Source organism: Athene noctua, chromosome 17 (assembly GCF_965140245.1).
Source record: "Athene noctua chromosome 17, bAthNoc1.hap1.1, whole genome shotgun sequence".
NCBI lineage: Eukaryota > Metazoa > Chordata > Aves > Strigiformes > Strigidae > Athene > Athene noctua.
Window position 1 is genome coordinate 3,774,246 of NC_134053.1, and position 26,712 is coordinate 3,800,957.

At 42.4% G+C, this 26,712-nt stretch overlaps 1 protein-coding gene across 7 annotated transcripts in view; it reads right to left on the reverse strand.

Annotated features, from left to right (window-relative positions):
- PITPNM2 (phosphatidylinositol transfer protein membrane associated 2) overlaps positions 1-26,712 on the reverse strand; it is a 141,618-nt gene that overhangs the window by 50,314 nt on the left and 64,592 nt on the right. For 6 of the 7 annotated variants that reach the window (XM_074921469.1, XM_074921468.1, XM_074921467.1 and 3 more), the window contains exons 3-6: positions 21,501-21,674; positions 4,832-5,046; positions 3,100-3,221; positions 1,171-1,404 (exon numbers count right to left, since the gene is read on the reverse strand). In XM_074921469.1, the coding sequence (XP_074777570.1) occupies positions 1,171-1,404; positions 3,100-3,221; positions 4,832-5,046; positions 21,501-21,578 (649 nt within the window). In that variant the 5' untranslated portion in view covers positions 21,579-21,674. The remainder of the gene's footprint in view (positions 1-1,170; positions 1,405-3,099; positions 3,222-4,831; positions 5,047-21,500; positions 21,675-26,712) is intronic. The other variant, XM_074921470.1, reaches the window with a different exon arrangement.

Sequence of the window (26,712 nt, forward strand, 5' to 3'; positions counted from 1 at the left end):
ATTGCAGAGAGCCACTTGTAATACAGTCTGTAACAGGTAAAAACTTCCATCTGTGGGTGAAGTAAAACCAGAGGAGCTCTGAGAAAGCAACCTGTGACTATTGAGAGAGCGACGCACACTATTCTCCACTGCTCTGTTACTGTTTTCCACATTAGCACTCAGGAGCACGCTATGATTGAAGAGAGTTATAAAATGACTTACACTAGCAACAGGCACTTCAAAGAAGCCTTGCATATAGAAAGGACAGACGTAGAGGTCATGTGGGAGGATTTATTGCATACAGAAAGCAGGTGGCATCCTTTACACAGCCTTTCTTTGGCCTTTGCCAGAGAACAGCCATAGCTCTGCACTTTTTTTGAGATGGGAATGCTTCTTTAAAACATTCTTTAGGTTTTCCAAACCTGGCCATAGATCCCCTCTCTTGTGGCAAGGCTCAGAAACTGTATCAGTTGTGTTACAGATTTTCTGCAAAGAACAAATTACTGCCAGAGCAGCTACCACCTGCCCTATCTCCACTTAGTTACTTCTGGGACACAAACAATACCTCCTTAAAAGCATTGATCTAAGGATGATGCATCAATCAAAGCAGCACGTTTACTCACAACTGAGAGCTGTCACTGACCCATGGTGGGTCATAGCACAGTGGGGTGGGGAGCCCTGAACACTGCAGCCGTGGGGACAGAGATGTATGGCCACACAGAGACCCACCAGCCCAGTCACAAGGCAGGTAGAAACTAGGGACACTCCAGGGAGTGGTTTTCTGGAAGCACTTAGGACTCAGAAATGAAGCCTCTTTCTCTGAGCAGCCCTTCAGGATTTTGCTGACAATAAAGAAAACTGGCAGTTTTTGAAAACAATTTGGCAAAGTTTAATAGGCAAATCCTTATCTTAAAAAAAAGAGAATGGAAGATACTGCCTACACAGAACATGAAACCATTTCAGTGGCTACATGTGGTTTGGATTCATACATGCCATGATTATAAGGGACAGAATAACACAATTTTTTTCTGAACTGACCCACAGCTCTGCAAAAGAGTAATCAGATATGAGAATCACTTCCACAGACATGTCTTGGGTTATGATAAATTGCACATACCTCACCTTTGTGTTTCAATTCAGAAACAATATTAAGGACTTGACAGTGAACTTTGCAAAACTATAAATGCTCACCAACATCGTGGATAAATCGCTCAATTTTCGACTGCATCCCCCAGTATCTGAACTCGACTTTACACAGTTTATATGCACACATGATGGGGTATTTCCCAGGGTTGTTCTTGTACTCTTGAATCCAGTCTTCTGAGAGAGGGCCTCTTTTAGTCTTCACTGATTTATACAGCTTTGGATCCTCCTCAGCTTTGTATTCATGTGGAGGGATAGGATCTTTAACAATATCAATAGGATCTATAGAAAGAGAATAGAAACAGTGAGACATTTCCTTTTCCTGAACAAAAGAAGAAAATACCATTTTTCAGGAGTTATTTCTGTTTTCATAAGTACCAGAAGCATTACAGCAATTTAATTTCTTTTTACTTACAGTTAAACAACTGATATTTAAATTGTTTACACATTGCTGCTGGGCAGTGATCATCTCTGCCAGAGGAACTAGTACGCACAGTTCCAGCAAACAGAGGCTTTGCTCCAAATAGATGTTTTTGCCCACAGTTGACTGCAGATCCACAGCACTCTGGCAGATCTGCACACTCCGTCTTTCCAGCTCCAAAAAAAGATCTTTTGCACGTTTCAGCCTTCAGCTTTTCTAATACCACTCTGGGCTACAGCCTTGTCTCATCTGAGACAGTTAAATGCACCTGCCCTTTCTTAGCACTGTTATGGAAAAGACACGACCCACTGAACAGCTTATCTTTGGAGTCCCTCAAGTGAGGTTACGGTAACTCCTCATGTGCTACTGGTAGACCAGATGTACTATGGAAAGAAGGTTTAACTTAGGTCTTAATTAACACTTCAAGAACGGAGCAGTGAAAACTGCAACGGGAGCAGAGTGAATGAACATATTTTAAAGATCTGCAACCCCCATCCCAGACCTCAGCAGAAGCATCTGAAGTTTGGATTGAGGGGCAAGATCACACTTCCTAAGAAATGACAGCTCTTCTGACACTTCTCAATGAGGCAGCAACTTAAGCCGATTTGCTCAGTACTGAAAGCCAGACCAGACAGGCTTAGGAATGAGGACAGTCAAACTCAAATTCAAACCAAAAGAAGTTTAAGCCACATAACACTCAAGTAAAATTGCAGGGGGTTACTGCCATGTCCTGCATGTCAACAGTGCTCAAGGAGCCAGAGCAACCACCAAACGTCCTTTCTCTGAGGTCCCGCTGTGGCCAGCGCAGCACGGGCTGCCAGAAGCCAGCCCGAGCTCAACACTTCTCCAGTCCCAACAGCTTCAGAGCGAGGGATGCTTCAGTCCCGTGGGGCTGTAACTGCCAGCACTCCTGCCACGCAGCTGGGTCTCCAGAAAATGCCATGGGCACAGACCCGGATGGACTGCAAGACAGGAATCGCTACGACACTTGACATTCTCTGCCTTTTTAAAGATGTTCCCTTTTGCCTTGTTCTCATTAAATCCTTATATATATAAGGCTCATTAACCGGACCTTCCAAAGAGAGCTGTGAAACTTAAGCGTTAACCTGCACGAGGGCAGGACTAAAAGGAGAGGCAGCAAAAATGAAATACACCTTCATGTTTCAGAAGCGCAGACAGGAACAATTTTCATATACGCAAAGGAGCTGTGCAATTATACAGCAGTATTTTCCTCTTCTATGGTTATTTCTACTTACTACCCCTAAAATCATCAGATGTTTTACTCCCCTCAGGAGCTGCACCCAGCAGTAAGACAGGAAAGCATCAGCTTCAATTTACAGACACGGGATTCAAATTATTTCCATGTGATTTACATCAAGCCTAGAAAAGAACTCGGGTGTCCTCACTCTACTTGATGTAACCCTACACAGCAGCCTGACACCAACAGGGGGGCAGGTGTGTGGTTGGGGGGGATGGACAGGCAGATGGGACATACTGAGCAAAAAAAAAGCAGAATAAAAGAAGAAATAAATAAATTTTATAAAAAAGCTATTCACCTAGAATGGTTTGTCTTTTTTCTGTAGGAGAAAGGTTGAACACGTTGACATGCTCTCCTGGATCAGTTTTGTAGTACGTCTCAATATCAATAGAGAACTTCTCCACAAAAGGACACGTATACCTGAAGGCGAGAACAATGCAGCTTAGAGTAAATCCTGCTCAGCTTGACAAGGGAAGAAAATGCTTTCCTAAGATGTTTAAAATCAGCCTCAAATCCAAGCCAGTCTTCACTCATGTTTTACTTCAGATATGCTTAAAATACCAACTGTACAGATTAAAGAGATTTTCTTTAATAACTTCTTAAGACAGGAGCTCACCTTGGACATATGGCTTCACTGGAATAGCTCTGGTTTAGTAAAACCCCGAGCCCACAGCAAAGGGGTGTTCTCCCCATGAGGTGTTACACGGATTACAGGTCAGAAGATACCAACACACCCCAGGCAGTGACTGGGGACTGGGCACCCACACTGACCAAAAAACAACCTCCCAGCTGGCAACAAGCAAGTAGAAAGCCCGAGGGGACCACCAAGTCCTCTCACTTTGTAGAGACACTGACAAAAGCCTGCAACTTAATTTGACAATGTCTCATCCAGGATACTATTATCAGGACAGGCTGTATTTAAAGGAGCAGTTTTCAGCAAGGAGATAACTTTCGGGCCCACTCTACTAATCACTTATGTTATGACACAGATACTAACTACAAGGACACCCTGGAAATGCACCTCTACCAGGAGAAAAGCAGAGTCTTGCCTGGAATCTACGGCAGAATAAAATACAGACTAGTTCTGGGCAGCACCAGGTTTCCTGGCCAACTGATTGACTCACAGGCATTTCAAGAGGATAAATAAAAACAGACTGGAAGTGGACTTCAATCACTTGAAAGTCAGACAGCTCCATAATATTTAGGCACGAGCAATTCCCATACACAGATGCTGACTCCCCACCTTTCCCCAGACTAATGTTACTTGTAGAGACCAGCTAAAACAGAACTATGAAACTTTTCTAGATTTTTGATAAAAATCAAAACATCCATTGAAGCCTTTTTATTACGATGACAGCAATATCAGACTTGTAAACCTGGGAAAAAAGCAAATGCTCTAAACCAGAGTAACTACCATAAAGGCTCTTTACTCCAGGGTATCTGGAGTCTTCCCAGACAAAATCAGCTGAAACAAGGAGGTCCCAGAGGGTTCCACAGAACCTCTGGCTCTCTTCCCTCCTCAGGGTGAAGACCACAGGATGTAGGTTTGTTATTTTCTAGCTAAACGACAGTAAGACAATTCCCAGAAAAGAAGCACCAAATTTATTTATTTATTAAGGTTTTTCTCTCCCCACACTTTTCCCCCTTAGAACAAATGAATCCTGTCTTACTTCAGGGTGTTCAACATGACAAATGTCCCATTACCATGCACATTTATAACTTCACTGAGCCAGCAGATACCTGCAATGCTAAGCAGAACTAAAATAGACTCAATAAAAAACATTCAAGATTTCCCACACTTTGACAGACAAAACAGCTCACAGTTTAGAGAAAGCAGGCACAAATTCTCAAGGACATACGCAGTCAGTCCAGACAACACTTGTGCTCCTGAGATAACTGCAGGACTTGAGCCCAGTTTCTCAAACGGATATTATTGGAGATGGAAGAGATGTCACTGCTACACAAAGTGACATCATCAAATGCTTTCTCTAGAATAGGGAAACAGCTCTGGACATTTTGCTACGTTTTACCTTGTTCTGGTATAAGGATATGCATTCCATGATTCCTCTTCGACTCGCAGAGCTGCCTTGGGCAATATTGACCGAAACCAGCTGGGTATGTGCATACCAATGTGGTACACTTTGTGAGTATACTGCCCGTTGCCTCCCGGTCCATCCATGTACGGTCTGTTCTCCAGGATCTCTACTCCGCTGCCTTCCCCGCATGTCTCCTCTCTGCTTTTTTTCTGAAAGGGAAAATATATTGCAGATAATCATTCCAGTGCATTGTACATACCAAGGTCTCAAAGCACACTGGGAATGGTTTCTAGGACTCCTTTTGAGCAGAGCTTCGTACAGACAGAACTGTAGCAGCACCCTGGCAGTAAGATTACCAAAATGAGAGATTAGAAAGGAAGGATTTAGAGACTCATCTGGCCAGCACAGGAACAGAGATTTCATTTATAACGGACTCTGTAAAAATCTGGATTTGGACATTAAGAGACAGTTTGAATGGAAACCTAATGACACATCCATTCCCGTTCCTGTAACAGGTTACACATCGCCCTTGCTGAGAGTGCCCTAAACCTCAGCTCCAGCTGCGAGCCACCTAACAGCACAAAAATCTTTTGCATCAGCAGATGACACAGCGAAGGGGAGTTTGTCCGACTTGGCACATTCTTGTGGTGGTGTATCAGCATGAAGAATCATACACACACTCGGCGCAACATCACAGTACTAAAGGCTATTTTATGACCTAAAACCACAGGATTTGGGGGCTTGTTGCTTGTGGTCTGGCATAGCAGCAATTCTCCAAGAACAGCTTGGAGACTATACTTCGCTAATTAAGATATTTAGAAGAAACAACCCAAGTTTGCCAGAATGCACACAGCACCCCCTGGCAGCCTCCATATTTTGGCTTATTTGTAGTATTGTTCCTCATTGAGAAACCTGGCAAAAATTCCTTCAATAAAAAATACTAATTTCAGTGCTTCTAAGAAGACCTAGAGGCAAACCAAATATTTATTAATTTCTAACACATTTCAGCATATTGGATGATGTATAACCTTCATCATCTCCAAACAACAGATTCATATTGTCAGTATTTTGAGTTTCTTGTTTGTGTTTGAGAGCACAGAACTTTGAAAATTAAGAAAAAAAAAAAAGGAATTTTTTACAAGATCAACTGTGAAATATAACACAATAACAGCTCATTTCTGGCATACAAACAATTCAAAGGATAACATGGTTTAACAGAAAATGATTAATAAGATGCAAGAGATCAGCTTGTCATCTTTTGAGGACAGGATGACAAGTCAATACAGAAGTATTTAGAAGTAAATAGCCCTGTTTTTAAATAATTCTCAAGCAATTTTATATTTAAACAGCTGTAACTGACAAATCTAAATAACTGACATTCCAAATAGTCATTTTTTTCCCACCCCACAAACTGCAATAGTCCTGCAAAAGAAAAGCACTTTTTTTTTTTTTTTACAGTTTATTTCTAACATTTAGCTGGCAGTTCATTAAAACACACATCCTCTTAAAACAAATTACTGTCTTTCCATTCTTATATAAGCACTGACCAAGTTCTGTACAAACATTTATGACAATAACATTAAATAATCTTGATGACCCAAAAATCTGGTTAATTCAAAGGTCTCAGAAAAGGCAGTAACCCAGCAGGCATAGCGAATGTGTCAGACAGAATAATGGCACAGCATCTGCTCTGAACAGTTGATACAAATTACGGAGATCTACACTTTTATTATATAGCAGAAGCACGTGGAAATCATAAGCAGACGAAAGATGGGTTCTCTTCATGCCAAGTTATCGCGTGTAGAATTGTACATCAGCTGCATTTAAAGCTCCATTCTAGACTGCACAGTTACCAGCAATTCCAATCAGCTCTGCAAGTCCTCACTGGGGATCAAAACATATTTAGGAGTTTTTCAACTTCAAAAGAAATCCACAGCACCAAGTGGACTCAGCATCTCCTAGGACTGTGCCAAGCCCAGACGTACACAGAACTAGGTCTCCAGATTTACAAACACTTGTACTGAATTAGAAAACCAAAGCATTGAAGATTTATTTTGTTTTAATAGCCGTGGTTGATATGAAAATGGATAAACACACCCTGGAGGCTTTCTTTCTCAGAATGCAATTTCATACTCTTCCATTCAGAGCTACGACTGAGGTATGCCTTATGCCTTGCCTTCCTCTTATAGCTCTCCACCTTTTGAAGCTCTTCAGAGCGCCACGCAAGGGACCAGCTGCTTCCATAACCATAAGTCTGAAGGTTCAAGAGCCTGTGCTGCCGATTCTGACCTCAGCTCCCATCAGACATCAGCGATACCCAGGGAGCTCTCCTGCAATGTGTGTTTCCTTTTATTCAAGGCCCCCAGCACCCCACTCAGCAATACGATGTCACCCTTGCTTAATACAGTTCCCAAAACCCTGATTTCTTCTGTTGTGTTTCCTGATAGATCAAAGCAGGAGGTTTCTCCTCAACTTGATCCATCTGAGAAGGCTAAAGACAAGCATTCAAAGCAAAGCCAGGTTCCGATGGTCTCCTGAACTGCAACTTCTCTCGGAGAGAAAGATTCAAGCCTCTGCCCTCAGCCCCCAAACAGAAATCTTCTGACCCATGCCCTCATCAGTATTATCGATCTTTGGGGATGAAACATCCTTAGTTTCTGCACAGGTTTCAATTGAGGAATCTATCTTCTTTTTTTTTTTTTTTTTTCCTAACACAAGAAGAAATGGTTTATATCTGAAGCAGTTCACAAAACCAAACACCAATTCCTTCATAACTATGGGGCCTGATCCAGGCTCAGGAGGACCTCTGCTCAAACGTTTCTAGTTTGAAGCCCAGCAGCTGTGATAGCCCAGATACATACAGCTAACACTAACATTCTCCACTTTCCCCCATTTAGCCAGTTTTGACAAAAATCTCTCTGCATAAAGATGAGCTGCCTGGTTTTCATCTTACAGCTAGAACCCTGGTGAACCTGCAAGATCGGCCAATTTTTGCTTTACATGAATACTTCCACAAGCAGCTTTTCCACACGACCTGGTAATGCTAACTAACACTCAGCTTCTCAGACAGAGCTGTCTGATCAGGGGAGATGTGTCAGGTGGCACGGTGTTATGGTCCCAACACTGCGAGGGCAGAAAGAAGGGAAAAACCCAAATTAACTGAGACTCTTTGTGGACGTCAGTTCACATCCCACTTCTGATTTCTGGTTCTTTTATTCACTTCTACACAACCCTATTCTGAGAAGAGGGCATGCTTCGCCCTTCAGCCTTTCCAGTTGACCAACTCCAGCCCACAGCCTCTTTCACCTGGTTACAAGCCTTAAGCAAATTTTGGCCCTACACATTCCTCTTGCTTGTCATTTATCTACATAAGATATGACAAGGGATAGCAAGAACATTTTCAGATCAATGTGAAACAAGAGCTGTACCTCTGCATGACAAAAAGTAAAAAAAAAAAAAAAAAAAAATCAGAACTGCAAAGTTTATATCCCAAACTATTTTCTGAGCCAGGACTTTTGAGTGAGGCCAATTTATACTCAAAGCACAACATAACTTATTGCTGGGAAGGACAGTACAATCAAAGAAAAACTCCACATGATAAAGCCACACAAAGCTGCTTCCCAGCCCTGTGTGCTCTCATACTTACCAGTTAGCTTGCCAAGAAGGCAACAATCCACAGCGAGGTCAGGAAGAACCGAAAAAGTCAGGTTAGAAGGTGAACAGTACAATAACTAACCAGTCATGAACACAAAGAGAAGATAGGTTTCTCAGACAATTAAAATAAAGACATCAGCCACATGCACTTGAGAGACCAGGATGATACTCTACGCGTAAGTGGCACTGTGAAAGTACACCACTTATGGAAGTGAAGAGCAATTTGCTTTTCAACCATAAAGCCTCTTCATGTCTATTGTGACTCAGCTACAGCACAGAGAGGGCTTGTTATAAGGAAGTGGTCTGTAAACAACAATTAAAAAATAACCATTGATTAGGGAAGCATTTGGCTTGAAAACTGTCTGGCAAGCCCTCTCCAAAGTGTATCTGTCTGCTGGGGGTGGCAGATGTGCAGGCATTTTAGGGTCAGTCTTGAAGGTTTCAGCCTCATAGAACCACACTCCTATGAGAAGTAGAGACTTTAGCAGATTACCTGTGTTATTACTACTTGCTACTATCTTAAATATCCAAGGAATGGTCCTCAACAAAATGAAAGACTAGCTAAAAGCCTTTATATGCAAGTTATCTAAGCCGTAATCACAGTAAACCTTCTTATATTGTATTACAACAGGAAATCCAGTCATCTCTTTAGAAGTCTCCCTCTTCTGATGATGACACTCCATGTTCTGCACAGCCCCATCAATAGCTTTCCAGGACAGATGGTGACACAGATCCCTTCTAGCTAAAGTAATAGCATTAAATTACTCATAACAGGGAACCTAGAGAAGCAGATGCACCATGATTAGCAAGAATGCCAGTTACTTAAAGGCTTCTATTAAAATAAATCTCTTGGCACAGCAGCATAGCATGGGACACAGCACATGACCTCACCATAACAATCACAGATTAATAATTCCCATGAATGTCATCTAAACATCGGGCTAGCCTAACCCCATTTATCATCTGCCCTTCACAACAGGAGACAAACGGCTGTAAACAAAGCCTTCCACTAACAAAGACAGGCTGATCAGTTCTCAGATCTTCCATCCCCTTTCCCAGTCAGAAACGGGCCTCACTACCAGCTAACAACAGGGAGCACATCTTGCAAAGCCTTCATCCAGCAAACTTCACCTGGCACAGCCGAGTGGGACCAGGTGACTAAATGCAACTTGTATGTTTTTCTAGTGGGGTACAGCTCAGTAAAGGAACTATGGTTCATGGGAATAGAAACCCCAACAACTCGAGGAGCCTCACTACAGCTGGAGGAAGAGCGTTCACAGAACAAGAACGCATAATGCTGGATAAAACAGCTAAGGTATGTCTTAATGTATCAGCTGGAGATATACAGAAGTCAGGCTGTGGAAAGTAAACTTGCCTTGTAGCGTTTTGCTTTTGGTGAATTAGAAGAAAAAGCAACCCCACCAACCAACGCAGTGTGGCTCAGAACAACACTGAGAAGATTATGACCCTAAACCAACGGAGCCCTTCTCCTTGTGTTGCAGCCCTGGTGTAAAGCTCAGGCTGCACGTGGGCTCAGGTGCAGACAGAGAATCTCTGCAAAGCCCTCAGCAGCGCTGCAGATAGCTCAGGGGTTTAGTTTCTCCTAAAGTGGTTTGTTGGGTTTTTTTTAAATTGTAACTTACTACTTTGAGCCCTGCCATGGTACTGCAGAGAACAGTAAAGACAGGGTAGGTTGCACAGTGATAGTAGTCAATCCAGGCATTGTTCTAGCTTTTAAAAATAGATTATGGCTATAATCTTACCTTGTTTACCCCTGATTATTGTTTACAGTACAACTCCTCAATCTAAATAAGTTAGATAGTGATTACCAAGGGTTGACATGTTTTAGCATCACGATGAAGTTTCTTGGGGCATTACAGCAATGTATTTACACAGTACAAGTGATGACCAGTACTTTGATGACCTGTGAGAGTTTTGATTTGAAATTATTCGAATTACGAAGACTGACAGCACTATGCTTGGCAGACCTATTATCCATGAATAGTGAAGACACAAATCACTGTCTGGAAACAATAACCAGAAGATTTTTTGTTTTTTCTCCTCCAGCTCCCATTTGGCAACAGGGTATTTTGATAGTCCAGACAAATTCTTCAGGGAGAATCCATTAAAATAACACTGAAGTTTTGGGATTTTTTTATCCCATTTAGACACAGATAGGGATAGAAGAAGTTTACAGCTGGTTGACGGTTTCAGTTAACAATGACAGCAAAGGCATCTATGTAACCACCGAACAAGAACATGACAGCAAATATCCCCAGAGGATCCTGCTAACATACTTGCTCATACTGTTGTGGCAAGGGAGACTGAGAAAACACTGTCTATGGCCAATTACTATTATTTTATTGTTTTGGATGCTAAGGCTACCACAAATGCCAATTAAGTCCCCAGGAGCACACTATCCTTTGGGAACAAGAGAAAACCTAAATTTGCCTCACGCAATCCACCAGACAACAAAAATGCCTGTAGCTGCTTGGGATGGATGACTCCAGCCATCATTAGATAGCTTTTAAGACCTGATTTCAATAATCAAACCTATTTTTTGATTTTTTTCTGTGCAGTTTTAGAAAGGAAGTACAAAGGTACCTAAGATATAAAGGGCTGAGTAACAAAATTTAGGCTGGGAGAGGAGTAAACCAATCTTCAATCTCTTCCATATAGTAAGGGAAAAATATTCCCAACAATCTCCAGTTGGACATTATTTTGACTGACAGAGATTTCACTCTGCTAATTGATTTTCCAAAATGCTGCCTTCTTCCCATGACTAACCGCCTTCCTTGATGTGCTCGAGGCAGCTGCCTACAAGCCATCATCATCTCCTACCCGCAGGCACTGTGCAAGAGCAGAAGCTGCATGTACTAAGAAGGTACAAGTTAGACTGCGACTGGTGCGTTGCACATGATGGTCTTTTACAGAAATGCTGGGAGAGGTTATAAGCAATGCAGCCTGTTAGCCTCAGCCATGGATCTGGGTTTATTGTGGTGATACTGGCATTCAAACACCACAAATAAACCAGCACGACAACAGATGTGCAGTTTCAGCCATAGCTGCTGCAAGCCAGAATTAAACAGCACCTAAACCCAGAAAGCCAGCGATAGAGATACTGGAAAATACCAAAAGGTCCTGAAACGAATGCGTGGTTTATTCTTAACATATTTTCCCAGCACAGGATTTCTGTACATGGCTAACATGTAGGGTGACAATGTGCATGCACATGGGTGTCTCCGTTCTATCTTCAGCTGTCTCTTGCTGCGGTATGACTCAGCTCTGTGTTCTGTTAACCACTTCTTTCTGAGCATTTGAACTGACATCTAATTCATTACGAGCAATCTGCTTTCACCACTGACAACTTTCTGCCTGCTGATACAGACATGTGATAGACCAGGCACGACTCATGGTCAGTACTTACTGATCAAAAATCAGGTCTTTTGACTACGAAAATAAAATGCAGGTTTACACTAAAAGCAAAGTAGAGTCACTCTTCCCAAGCTGGTTTTTGTTGTTTTTTTCCTTTACAAAATGTGTGTGTCAAAGACCCGAAACACTCAGTTAACATAATATCACCATAATCAGGGTGATACCTGAGCAAAAAGCTTTTCTCAGTGTGAAAGAAGGGAGCAGAGAAGATGGTACCATTCCACTCCTACAGAAGACAAGAAGAACTTCTGATCAGATCAAAACCAACATAATTTTATCAGTGCATATCATGTTCTAAGAGCAAACAGGAAGTTACATGAATTAAATTAAAAATAAAAATCACCCTTACTGTTATTAACGCAGTAGAGTGCTGAAGTAGAACAGCACACACACAACTTCTTGCTGTCCGAGGCTTTTGTGCCACGGCCAGAATGGCCAAGTCCTCTCACATTAATGATGATGGAGTCAACAAGAGAGCACCGCAGAGCTGGTGGCAGGGCTATGCCTACTACCCAGATCTTTCAAGCCTCATGTCAGCATCCTAACCGTGATGTGTCAGCCTTCATTGGGCGTGAGTAGGGACCTCTACCAAAATACAGCAAAACAGTCCTCAAACAAGACAGGGAAGCTTCTCTACTCCTGTTCTGCAGGAGTTGAGCCCAGTCTTAATGGTTATATTGGAAAGACAATATTAAAGGTAAGAAGAAGCTAGGAAAGTTACCCCAGGGATAGGTTTTAATAGTGCTTCTGAGCCTGCGCTTTGTAAGGTACAAATCAGAAACAATCCATGTCAAGTCAGACTGACAGTCCTTCAACAACAAAACTGCTAGAGGACAGTAAGGGACTTGTGAGTTTTGTTCTCGTTACTCAAAGGCAAGGCTTACTAGATCTGACTGCACACAGTTAAATTGGCACCACCTTAGTGGGAAACCGAGCCCAACTGCAATGGGATTTTGGACTCTCTCCAGTAACACCCTTCCTGCCTTTTCAGAAGTTGTGGACACCACAGGACCATGTTTTTGTTTACACCATGTGCACCACACTATGAATACGTGTAACTTTAAACTGCAACATCTGTTTCCATGGCAATGGGACTGCATCAGCAAACCACTGGGTTTAGTTTAGGCCATCTTCATTCAGGCTTCAGCGCTGCACACAAATCATTACCGTTAACAGCCCAAGTGATGTCACCAGTAACCATGGTGCCCACAGTTGAGGCTTCCGTGTGCCCTCTGTGCTCTAACATGCATCCTTCACGCATGACAATTATTTTAATCCAATTAATGCCGTTAAAGAAAAATAACACATGAAGGGCCAGTCTCAATACTTATTTAGCAAAGGAAGGTTAGTTTGAATCAACAAGATAATGATCAGAACATGAGGGTTTACAATAGCACTTTGACTCTGAGCCTCATTGCACTGCACACATAGGAATGACCTGACACCCTGGGGAGAAGGGAAAGAAATCTGTTCCTCATCAATGGCTTTATTAATAAAAGAGCAGCTGTTTTAAACATCCTCCTTCTAGGTTTGATCAATGACTGGGCGATGTGCAGTGCTTCATTCCAGCTAGCCATACCATTCCCCTTTCCCTAACACTGGTGCTTCACCAGCTGAACATAAACCCTGGCCTTAAGTGTTCCTACCATCCAGCCAAAAACAAACGAAAGGAGCCCTAAAATAAGAGAGAGAATAGTAAAGTGTGTGTGTGTGTGTAGGGAAATGAGAAGACTCCTCATCCTGACAGAAATGCAGTCATAATGTCATGAAAAGAGTGCCACTTTCCAGGCTGCTGTATCAGAGGCCAAAAAGAACAGCTCTGTCAACACGGAGACATTTCACAGAGAGCTAAGACTTTGCTGACCACGAGCACAGTCTCCTCCACCTCTGCTCACTTTACAGATCAATGAACCACCTTCACATCCCTGCTCAACACTGGGTTTGGAAGCAATGCATCCTCCTGGTAGATGAGAAATCACAGCAGTGACTTGGTCTCAGCAGCAGTGCAGCTGTCCTCCGCAGCTGGGAGTTACGCTCAGGAGCCATCAGGCCAGCCAAGTACTTTTTTCCCTTCCTCCTCAAGGTAGTCTGGTTTCACTGGGGATATCTAAACACACCAGTTTATTAGGTAGATCATTTTGAGAGTAACCATAAAGTAGTTGGCATCTGTCTTCCCAGCCTAATGCTGAACAATTTCCAGGAGGGTTCCCCTTCGGGTCCTTCCCAGCTCTGCAGGGAGCTGCCATCTTAGCACCTCCCTGCTTGTAGCAGGGATATTATAAGGCTCTTCCCTCAAGTTTACCAATCGAGAATTTGAACTATCACACAGAAATTGCTGGCCTTTCATCCGTGATTCAATCACTGTGTAATCCTGCCTCCGAGAAGATATTAAATACACAAGGAGAAAGAAGATATCACCCATGAAGGGTCTTCCTGGCAGAGAAAAGCACACGTAGTTTTCCTGTCTGACAGGAGGTTTGTCAGCATCCAGAAGATACCGGGTCTGTTCCTGACACCCCTTCATCCTCCTGAGAGCTGTCTGAGGCGGGGGTCACAGCCCTTCGCACTGCACCCAGGCTGCAAGACCCTCCTTGCTCTGGGTTTCCAGCCCCAAACCCTGCGAGACTGCCAGCCAGCAGAAGCAGGGCAAAGCTGAGCACGCAGAAGGCCCTGAAGAAGGGACCAGACTCACCCAAGCAGGTGCAGGTTACCTGAGCTGCATCTGCAGCACCATCGTTCTTGGCTGCTCCCCTTGTAATGTAAAACACATTCCTAAAAATAACACCTAACAGTTAAAGGCAGGACAGGTTGTCAGAATCAGACTCTCACAAGACAGAGCAGAAATACGTGCAGCACCACTTTGTACAAATGTTGCATGCACTGCATTATTTAGAGTCAGGTCTAGATATTAATGAAGCTGTTTGTACAAAACCAGGATATTTTGGGGCCAATCAATTGTGTAGGACTATAAATAATTTACAGCATTAAGAGAATCGTTCTCATGGCCACTCATTAATCACTCTGCCTTACAAAGACACCCAGTCACACTCCTACGGAGCAGGGCTGGATGTGCCAGAGGCACATGAATTAGGAATCACTTTATTATGGAGATACCTCAAACTTGTTTACCCCGTATGCTCCATCTTTCAAAATGCCTACTACTTAGTATTTCATCTTACCTTGAGTATTTCATGCCTTGTCTTTAAATGGATTTTTCACTGTATTAACTGTTTCACAGACACCGTCTGTAAGAACTACTATCCCTAGTTTAATGGGAGGTAAAGCAAGTTGCTCATTATTTATTGTGAGTCAGAGATGAAATTTCAACTCAGGGTGTTTTGGATCAATTCTCATCCTCTGACTATATCCCTCAGATTTTAGGAACCCTATGCAATTATTCACTAACAATAGGCTGTATGCTAAAATACTGGAGGACCAGCTTAATGAAATCCCTACGGTTTTCCCAGTACTTAATTCATTACTTGCTTTCAGGTATTTGAAAAAGTGAGAACCTAATCTGGGTCAAGAATCAAGGTTTTGTCCACACATAAGAAATCTTCTTTCATAAGAATAAAAAAAAAATAAAGACAGAAAAAGGATCTTTGACAGCCACAAGCTCAGTAGGCTTATCAGTGTTGCATTAAAACCAGTACAAATCTGAAGTTAAAAAAAAATTTTTGTGTTACAACCTTATCTCAGCTTCATTCAGTTTTGTTAGAGAAAGGGAGCGCATGAGAACTGTCAAGGCAACATATTTCACTACTCTAAAATCAATCTTTTTTTCACCAGGTATGGAATAACAGCCAGTTTAAGAACTGTTCCAGGATAAGGACTGCAAAACAAGAGAAAAAGTAAATGCAAAGATGTTTGTTATTTCTGTATGTTTTCTCAAAATGATAACCTGTATGGGCGTCGCTGTTACCTGTGCAAATTACACTGAAAGTGTAGCTCTGAACGTACCTGTACCACCTTTGTTCTCAAGGCTAAGCAACTGTGAGTGCCTTACTCTCTTTCAGAAGGAAGCAAGCCCTCATGATCATAAAGAAAAGGTTATGAAGACCAGAGGAAGAAGAGAGAACAGAGAAGTCACAGTTTTTTAATGCTGCAGCATAGAAACTGGTGGAAAAGCTTCAAACCAGGCTTTTGCTTTTAGACTTGTGAATCTTCCAGGGTCTCCGGAACTGTCAGCAGTGTCACCTGCTTTTAAAATTAAAGCATGTATGTCTATCTGTCCAGATGGCCAAGGCATCTGCAAACGAAACAAAAATAATCAGCCATCCAGTTCTTCAGTGTCCAGAGATGAAGGGTTAGTTTGTTTTCCCCCACTCAATCAATCTTTCACCATCTGCTGAGCCTGCTGGCAATTGCCAAGTGTAGCTAACAGTTTAAGGGACACGACTTTTGCACCCAGATATAAGGACACAGCCTCAAGAATTACCACCACCAAGCACGTTTTTAAAGTCTGTTCTCAAAGGTGCTACCTGAGATCTACACAAACACAAAGGAGGAAACAGAACAGCACAGGGGTCTGGAGACTGAGATGACGGACAAATCATTATCCTTTGGAAAGAAGGGAAGTGACTCAGGGTGTTCCATCAGCAGTCATGACAGGTAAGTACAGCACACTACAGATGCTTGGAAACACACTCTGATATTTCAGGGAAGGCAATAAACGCAAAGCCCTGAGGGACTACAGAAGAGATGCTCATGTTAAAAGATGAGAAGTGCCCTCGATTCCCAAGATCCTGCCCTAGTTCAACAGACAGTGCTGAGCAGATGGGTCATCTTCAACAGATTGCCTCAAACAGGGGCCAGAGTCCTTCCCCACTCATGGACCTTCAAAGTGCTGAATTAAAAAGTATTAATGCTATTAGCTTATAAGGATGATGCAGCATCTTAAAATAAGTCTCATCCTCAAAAGACAATGACCAGATCCAGAAAAATCTTTTTAAAGTACACTATCTTTGGAGGAAGGTCACAAGTACTCAGAGAAAACTGCATGGAGAAAACAAGGACTGACTTACAGCAGAGAAAGTAAACTATGCACCCTGATGTAAAAATAAGATTTAATAACAAGAGGAATTCTCTTGTCTTATGTAAGGGTCAGAAGGGCAACGGTCTCTCGGAATCTCATGGCATATGGAACTGCAGTAATGAATGGTATTAAAATGATAAATGGACTGACCTTTGGTTAATAACATACTGATCTTTCTGACAAACGCATTCAGATCTTGGAATACATGCTTTTATGAGATAGAGACTTAACATTAAAGTGTGTGTTGTTTCTGTGGTGAGGGGGAGCCATACAAAAAGGTAGGTTCCCTAAACACACAAGAAAAGGAAGCAAATGTTACAGGAAAGGATAGCTGTTGAGACACAAATATGAAGGACACTTAGAAGAGGAAGAATTAAGAGACCCTTTAATAAGATCTAGCTAACGTATAAACCAGAATGGTTCTATTCTTTCTGCCCAACAGGTTTCAAAGTCCTCACAGAGACAGAAATATTGCACGTGCCCTTGATATGATGTGCAGAGTTAGAGGAGACATCCAGGACAGTCCTTGGTTCAGCATTTCTGCGGGAAGAAAGAAATCCCTAGAGATGCTTACAGATGTTCCCTCCTTAAACAGTTTGTGCTTCAGGAAGCTCATTTCAGCGCCCACCTCTAGCTGCTTTCTGCTTATGTTAGGATAGAAACCTGCAGCTTTCCCAGATCAAACTGCAGCTCTCCCAGTCCTACAGGAAGCTCTCAAGGTTGAGTTTATCTAAAGATCTCTCAACCCTTGGAAGCTGGACAGGTTTTTAAATGTGTGTACAGATTTTAGGAAAAAGTTACACTACAAAACTATTGTCTCGAAAAGAGGAAAGAGCTACAAAGAATGATTTCACAGTTTTGAAATATTTGCCTGTTTTATGCACCAGAATAAAACCAGGTTACAGAAGGAAAGAAAAATCACTGGTTCCAAGCTCAGATATCAAAATGAGTATGTTTTAATTGGGATAGCAAAACAGACAAAAGCTCAGCAATGATGCAAAAACCCCCTTGTGCATATGGAAAAGCTAAGACCTAACTGTTCTGTGGCTCCTGCAGCAAGGGCTCCCAACCCGAAGACACTGACAACACTGCGTGAGAGGTTTCCCATGAAAATATGGATATTGGTAGTCTAAAATTTAATAGAGAAAAACAATTCAGTTCCGATCTGCTAGGCTTCAAGCAAGTCAAGGGTACATTAAGCCCTTCGCCGTAATGTAAAATTAACTTATTTATGGAAGAATTTAAGTGCTACTTAAAGTACTGAAACCACTGTCTCTGTAGATAATATTTCAGAGGCTAACAGAAAGCAACACTTAAGAGACTCGTTGCCCCCCTTCCCTCACCCTCAATTTAAAAAAAAAAAAATAATAAAAAAATTAGAAAGCAAAGCAGCAGGCCAGTCACCTCAGTTTTCACAGCTTTCTACACCAGCCTGCAGAACTTTAAGAGGAATTACAGAGCAACATGGGCACGCACACAATGATTTATTGTATGTCTCACCTGCCTAGTGGCGCAGAGAACCAACAGGGATGCTGGATTATATAGTGCACAATTTTAATTCTCCCATCCAGTAAACAAGTACAGCCTGTACCAGTTTAATGGAAAGATCCTTTGCTGCTTGGGCGTGACGCTGCTTACATCAAATCTGATGGAAATTTTTGTTAAGATGAAGGGGGGGTCTGTTCTCCCATGAAAGGAGATGAAAAGACCTTCCACTGCAAAGCAAAAACCAATACATTGGCACAGTTAAATTGAAAAGTGACTGCAGTACTAGAGCTTGAATCTGAACAACCCTGCCCACATGGCTTTGAGGTACTACTTCCACAGGAAGGGTTCCCAGAGCAACTGCACGAGCCAGTTGCTTCATACCTCAGGTGAGAAAGTCCTTTTGGAAAAAAAAAACTTTCCTTTGGAGGATGATGAAATCTAGGAAAAATTATTCGATTGCTCTTAAAAGAGCAACTTTATACCAACTGGTTTGGAGTTTAAGGGAGATCTTCACTCATGAGGGTGAAGTTAAATGAGTGATCAACTTCAAGTACATGCTTAAATCTCTCTAAAACCCTTGAGGAATAATTGTGGCATCTCCTCTTACACTGTTGGAAAACTGCTTCTTACGGGACCAAGCTGACTGGTGTCTCCAGCAATGATGACACCACACTGTACACAACAAATGTCTTTGAAATGAACCTTTTGCTTTTAAGAATTGCTCCTCTCCCCGGGAACTACTTTAAATCATTCTGTTCTACGTTTCAGCCACAGATTTCTAAGAAATGCCTCTACACTGCTGTTTTATTCAGCTTGTTCTCCTAAGGGGGTTCAACATACAGAACTTGCTTCTCCTGTGGCCTCCTTACGCATTTCAGAGGAAAAATAGAAAGACAGACATGAAGCACTTTTTCATTCTCTGAAAAGAATGGAAGTCATGCTCCCCACTGCTCTCTTCCCTGTGCCTGTTTCAAAGACAAAACCTCCACTTTTAAATCAAACTGATGAAAAAGGACATTTGATATCATAGTCTAGGAAAAGCTCCCATCGAAGTCAGCCAGGAACCTTTCCACAATTTCAGGGAGAGTTGAAGCAGATCGCTACAAAACACTGAGAAACAGAATATAAACTCCACATTCTACCCTAAGTGGGTTTTCAGGGTTTATTATTCAATTTTTTTCAAATTTGAGCTGAGACTAGTATCTTCAATAAAAAGCACAGCTAACTTTTCCTCTTGTAGTACACATAACACAGTAAAGTCACTTGCTGTTCATGCACCTCTCTGGCTCACTGGGATCTTGGGCTACATGCAGTGTTTCCAGCTTACCCCTAGGTAAGCGGACAGAGATCAGAGACCTGACGTGACACCAACTACTGCACCTGATCTAAGAGGAAACCTTACTTTGCTGCATATCAATGCCCTCGAAAATTAGAGCAGGTCTGAAGGAGGGCTGGATGGCAATTAGTAGTTTCTTAAGTAGTTTCCTGGGCCAGTGAAGTTCCCCTTGCATGAAACCCCGATGGTTTATCAAGTCATTGACATTAAGATACAGCCAAAATCACTGTCAAGTGAACAGAGTGGAATTCAGTGTTCTGCATTAATGAAATAAAAGTATTTTAACTTCTGAAAGTGAACAGCAAATTCAGTCCCCTAACCAAGCCCTCCACATCTTGCAGGAGGCCACCACAAACACTCCCCAGATAATGATTCATCCTCCATTAAATCAGGTGGGCTCCTCCTTCTTAATCAGATCATTCTCCTGTATGCTCTGCTGCTCACTGACAAGTTCTGCATAGCTAATACACTGCCATCAACCAGCTCTTTATTCAAAACAGCTGAACCAAATTTAGAAGAAAAAATTCTAACAAAATAATTACAATATTCAAAGCAGCTACAGTGACAGGAAAAGACACAAAAGTGAAGCCACCTAAGAAAAATGTTTACTCATTTACACTAATATTTAAACACACAAAGATTATACATTTGTGTCAGAAAAAGGAATTAGACTTATTACTGGAAAATATACACCATACACTGTTTTAAGTCAAGTCCAAGTGCATGAGTCCTTCAAGGAACACAGTTAGATGGTCGGAGGAGAAATGGGGGAGTTGTGATTTTGCTTTCATTTTGGGGGTTTTGGTTCTTTTTTTTTTTTCTTTCTTTTTTTTTCTTTCTTTTTTTTTCTTTCTTTTTTTTTCCCCTTAATTCATTTTAGGCTTTATTCCAAAGCAGATTTCTCTAGCATCACTTCATCCTGCCACAGAAAGCAGAGTTCTACTGCAAACTCAGTACTAGATGTGTGTTTTGCTGGAGGAGCAAAATTAAATTTTATTTAAAGTACAGCACAATGAAATAACACTTCAGACTCATTTCCTTTAAAAAATGCTCCTGGTTGGATTTCAAACACTGGGAGAATATGGGCACAGAGGATTTGAGCTACAAAAAACCAACATTTTAATTAACTGCTTTATTGAAGACAGGGAATTCAACAAAAATTCCCATCAGTGTTCAGAAGCGTATTAAAAAGAATCTAAGTTTTATGCCTAAACTGATTAGTATCTGTTTCATAGTGGTACATAAGCAAAGAAATATTACATCTAGATTCCCCCCCCCAAATTCAAAGTTATGCCTTTGATTTACCCTCTCAAATTTATACTAGGCTGTTTCTTCCCAACAAAAAGAGCACAAGCCTTTGGTTTGCAGCTGGAATCGGCACAACCAGTCCCAACTGGGAAGCAGTGGCTGCTTAAGCCCTACAGTTTAATCACTTCCAGGTAGGTACCCACACACTTGGGCTCAGTGCTTCTTTCCATAGGAATAGCCTATCCATGAGCCATTGTTTCCCCAGGTAGGTCAAAACAGACGTTCTCTTAACGTAAGGACAAGCAGAGGCAAGTCATAAACTGAACATTTTATTACTTTTCCTCCACTGCTTCCTTATAAGCATACAGCAAACCTCAAATGTAAAACATCTAATTCTCTAGCAACACTCCACTCTTCCACATGAAGGCCTGTGTTAGCCTGCACTCATCTGCTGAAACGTTACTGACCTGTATCATGTAGAGCTGTGCGATTCGATATTCTTCCACACTCATCGGAAGAGGAATACGATATTCCTTTATGAGCATTTTGAATACAAAAATCTTTTGTCCGCTCAGAAATACAATCCAGAAGCTTTTAGTAAAGGCTCCTTAAATAATGGCAAGCAAACACATTGAGGATCCCTGAAACAGAGTGAAAGGGGAAAAAAAAAAAAAAAAAAAGAAAGAGAAAAGCAGTTATTTTCCATTCTCACTGCAGAACATCCTATTAGAAAAAAAAAAAAAAAAAAACAAAAAACCAAAACCAAACCCAGACAAACAATAATTTTTGTAATAGCTGTAAGCTTAATAGCTGAGACAAGAATCCCCTGGAGTACTACCAGACCCTTGGTATCAAACTGAAAAGAATCTTACAGAAGAATTTTTATTTGCTTCAGGGGTACCATCAAAGCTATTACCCTCCTGACCTTTGCCACCATATCAATCAGACTTTCATATGCAATAACATCTCCATGGAGGAGATGTGACAAAAGCTCAAAATGAATAGGCAGACCTTCTGTTGCCAGACAATAAAGTATCTCTCCAGTGTCAGCAACACACCAGAGATGCATCCACTCAAAGGTATCAGGTTTTATCCTCTCACATCCATTCAGCAGCAAGAAAAAGCAATAATTAGACTTCCTTGGCCCTCCGTAACACTATGATGAAGAAAGTCATTTGGATTCTAACAATAAAGACAGCAGAAATGTACTTTTCTTCCCTGCTTCACTCTGTATTACTGTCTTGTAGGATCCCTTCTCTTTCAACTCTGAAGCAGTCTACAGGCAAAATCCTCCTGCCACTTATGTTGATGCCAGACTCATTTTTACACTCCTGCTGCGTAAGAATACAGTCAAAGATAAACTGCAACATAAAAAAATCCCATCATACCCCACCTCTTGAGGCAATTTAATGGAATTATTACTTAAGAATACAGGGAATACAGCATCTACTACACCAAGGCTTAAAGCAGTAACTCTTCAAATAGTCTTAAGACTCCCTACGGACTGTGGATAAAGACAATAGAATCATGTATGGAAGAGGTGGGGGGGAGAAGAGGAAAAAAAAAAAAAAAATTGTTGCTGAGGAGGACACAAGAGGTTCACAAGCTTGAAGAGAGGACACAAGAGGTGAAGCTGTCCGCTATCAGGCCAAATCAGCCTCAGCAGGATCTAATGACCACTCTCCCAGCACACAAAGCACACAAAGCACTTGCCTCCTTCCTTCTCATCACCAAAACCAACCTTTCTGCTGTGCCTGTTTATTGGAAGTCTGCAGCTGCTGGAGTGAAAACAACCCCAAACCCTATGGGGGATACACACACACACACGACACACATACAACACACCAGAATAAAACCAACCAATTTACTTAGTGGATTAAGCCATGGTCTGGGAACCAGGAAATCACACCCCTAGCAACAGGTCTCAGCCCTACTCAGTATTTGCACAGCACTTCACCGACCTTTGACAAGGTTTAGAGAAATTAAAACACATGCCTATGGTCACAGAGCAACCAGGGACAAAATTCAGTGTTTATAATCCAAGCCTACTGATTTTTAATCTGCGTAGCACTCCAAGGCCACCACAACATCTCCATCTTGCACCAAAGCTGACCCACTGCCGAGTTTATATAAGCTCACTGCTCACCACATCCCAGCCAAAGGCTTTGCTCGACCTGGGCACACGGCCCCCGTGCCACTGTGCTGCTAGTTTGCTTTCGTTCAATTGCTGTATTTCTAATTTGGCAGTAAAGCCAATCCATTCTGGACTGACCCTTCCGGAATAACTATCCGTCTGGTGCTGCATCATCTAAACAATTTATTTTCAAATTAAATTCTCTGTTTCATTTTATTGCTGTCAGAGCAACCAGGGCAGGGGGAGAATAAAATGGAAAAAACCCACAACCTTGCCGTAGCAAAGCCTGTAGAGAATAATTCTGGGAAGACTGTCCTTCCCAACTGCCACGCCTATGCACAGAAGTGTGTGCATCCACATGCACATGTAGGATTTCCTCCATCAAACTAATCCTCCAGAACAGGTGGAGATAATCTCAGTAGGTGGTTTTTAATTAGTGTCATGGCAAAGAACAACAGTAACCACCAGAGGATGGATCTCAAACACTGGCCCCAGATCTGCATTGGTATAATGCTACCATACCAACTCTTGGAGTGGGAGACTCAGCCGCATGTCTGGAGCAGTTCGTTATGCTTTAGAAATCTTTGAAAATCAGATTTAAAAGCTCCCCCCCTCCCCCCCATTCCCCAAATGCTCTGAAAGCGATTCTGCTCCCACCATAAGGATATCAGTCACGTCTGCTGCTTGCTAAAGTCAGGATATTTCTATCGATTGGAAGAGATGAATAAAACAAAAAATAGAACCTTAAAAGCAATAAAATGGCAGGAAACCAGTACCAAGATGGAAAAAATGTGTTTATAATGAAGTGCCAGGCAGGTAATAATTCAGATGGCCAAGACACAAGAGGGTTTATTTTATTACAGACTAAAAATCCCAACCATTTCAGCCCCAAGCAGGCACAGCAGCAGCCACCAGCAGTGGCTGGGGTGTGGAGCATGTCTGGCCACAGCAGCAGCTCCTGGTCCATGTTCCTGCTGGGCTTTTACAAGAACTGAGGTTTGGCTGTAAAGTTCTCCTTCAGGTTTCTACTTCTCTGAAGTCAAGGTTTAAAAGCAGTGTTTTGGCTCAGCCTGCAGGTCTCCAGGGAGTAGCAGGTCCTGATCCCGTGCCTGTTGGAAAGGTGATGCTCCCAGAAACTCCTCCAGCAGCTGCCCAGTCCAGCTACTGCAACCAGTCCCCAAAAGCTGGGTAGAAAACAACCCCTGAAACACACTGGGCAATAGCAGGAACAAATTGCAACCTCAAACTGAGGGGGCCAGCAGGAAAAGGCACCTGGAACCAGCAGCCTGACCCTGAAGGAATCACAAAGAGAAAAAACCTGAATAGGGTGGGTTTTTTTTTTTTAAAAAAAAAAAAAAAGGTAAAGTTAGACTAATTAAAGAAAAAATTATCAAGGTAAGTTTGCAGCTTGGGCTGCCTTTGAGCTGAAAATAACCTGCCCTAACCCTTCTAAGAGCAGCAGAGCTCAAATGGCAAACCATCAAAAATAAACAGAATCACATCTTGGGGAACACCATGCCAGGTGGGACAGAGGTGACAAAATTGCACTTTCAGACAACTCACTGAGGGCAGCGGCCTCCTTCTAAAGTCTTGGGACTTCATAGAGAAGCAAAGCTCACCAAGACTGCTTACTGAATTGCTCAAACAAAACACAGAAGTTTGTCTGCAGGCTGCTGCAGAGAGAAGAGAAAGCCCTTCTGGAAGCAAGGGAGCCACAACACAGCTTTGGAAAAAGGGTGTCAAAACACCAGCTGTGTCCCTGGCACTTGCCCGCATCCAGCCCGTTGCTACAAGCAGCCAGAGGTGGTTGAATGGAGATGCTCAATGTGCCGGGACTAGCAAGCAGCCAGCGTTTTGATGAAAGGCTGGATTTCGGTTGTCCAGCCACTGAGCACCAAGCTGGCCTTTCTATGGCTTTGCCAAACCACTGCAGCCACACAACCGGGACCAGTGGCAGCCCAAGGCTGTTTGCAAAACTCAGCTTGCAGCCAGCTTCTCTCAGCAAGAGGAAAACAACGGTGACGCAGGACATTTCCAGACTCACTGCTATTTCTGCTCTAGCCAAGTGGCACATTTGTACAGGCCGTTATTCAATTTATACACAGAGCTGTAGTAACTGTGAAAGCCAGGCGCATAATTTTATACCTCAATTATTTTAAAATCATGTTCTCAAAGAATCATAATTACGCTCCAGAGTCAATATCCTGCTGTGATGAGTCAGGTCCACCTCTGAGCTACTGCTTCAGGCTGTCTGAAGGCTAATGCACACTGAGCTGCATTTACTTCTGATTTTAACGGCTTCCCTTGAAACAATAACAAACTTTTTAAGGAACTGCCCTTTCTTTAAACTAGGGAGGACTATCGGGATCTGCAGAAGCTGAACGATCAAGAGACCCAGCAAAATCTCTCCATTTAGCCCATGAACTTGGCGTGTGGGGTTGTCACTTCAGGAGCATCGGGACCAGCTGCCCTGTTACCAAACAAGGTAGCAGAGGACTGATCACAGCTGACAGCTTGTAATTAAGGAATAAGAGTTAGTGCATAAAGGGTGTTTAAACTGTGCTACTGGAGTCCTGGAGGCCAAATCCTGGCCAGACTTCACAGGCTGGCCCTGAAGGGTATGGAAACCAAGTATTCCAGCAAAAATCCTGGTTCCTCAACATGTCGGTTGGGTCCAGTGCAGGAGAACTACTCACACCAGTGGATTCCGGCTACATAAGGGCTGTAACTGCCCTGTTCCCAGCTGTGCTTTTCTAGCTGTCACCTCAACAATTAATTTTTGACCAGCTCATGTTTTCTGGATCCAGGCTGCTGAGCACAGGCTTTTTAGGACTGCAATGAACTACATCATGGCAGCAACAACCCACCCCACCAGGGCTGCTATTTCCCATTTTCAACAGGGAATAAAGAGACCTAGACTCAGAGAGCAACTATTATGAGCTTTTTCTAGCCTCACACAGGAGGTTCATTTTACACTACAATAATGTTAAAAGACTCACCCTAGGAAAGAAAAACCCATCACAGAGGGCTGCAGAGCAGCCAGTAGCAGAGGCAGGTACCAGCCCCAGGTCTCACGTTCTAATCAACCACTGTCTGTTCAGGGCTGTGCTGCCTTTTGAAGTTGAGAAAAATTTCTCCTATGAAAGATCACACTTGTGAGCTAAAGATCAATACCTTGACTCGGCTACTGAACGATTCTCCTTGCAATATTTTCACATAAATGAGAAATGAAAGATAATTAACAAATACGACTGTAAGAATCAAGCCAAACATTTAATGACAAGAGTATGAGCAAAGGCATTACCTGGAGACCTCACCTACCTCCCTAAAGACTTTCTTTGGATTCTCTACATCTCCTTTATCCTCCAAGAAGATGCCTCCTTGAAGAAAGCAATAGCAAAGAGATGTTAGCATTGGCCCCAAGTGTATCAAACACTTGGACTTTGGGAAGCCACACCAGGCTTAGCAGCCTGGCTACCTTCTCTCTCCGGCATAGTTCCCTGCAGGAGTATACAGTGCCCTCCCATGACTGAAAGCACTGAATA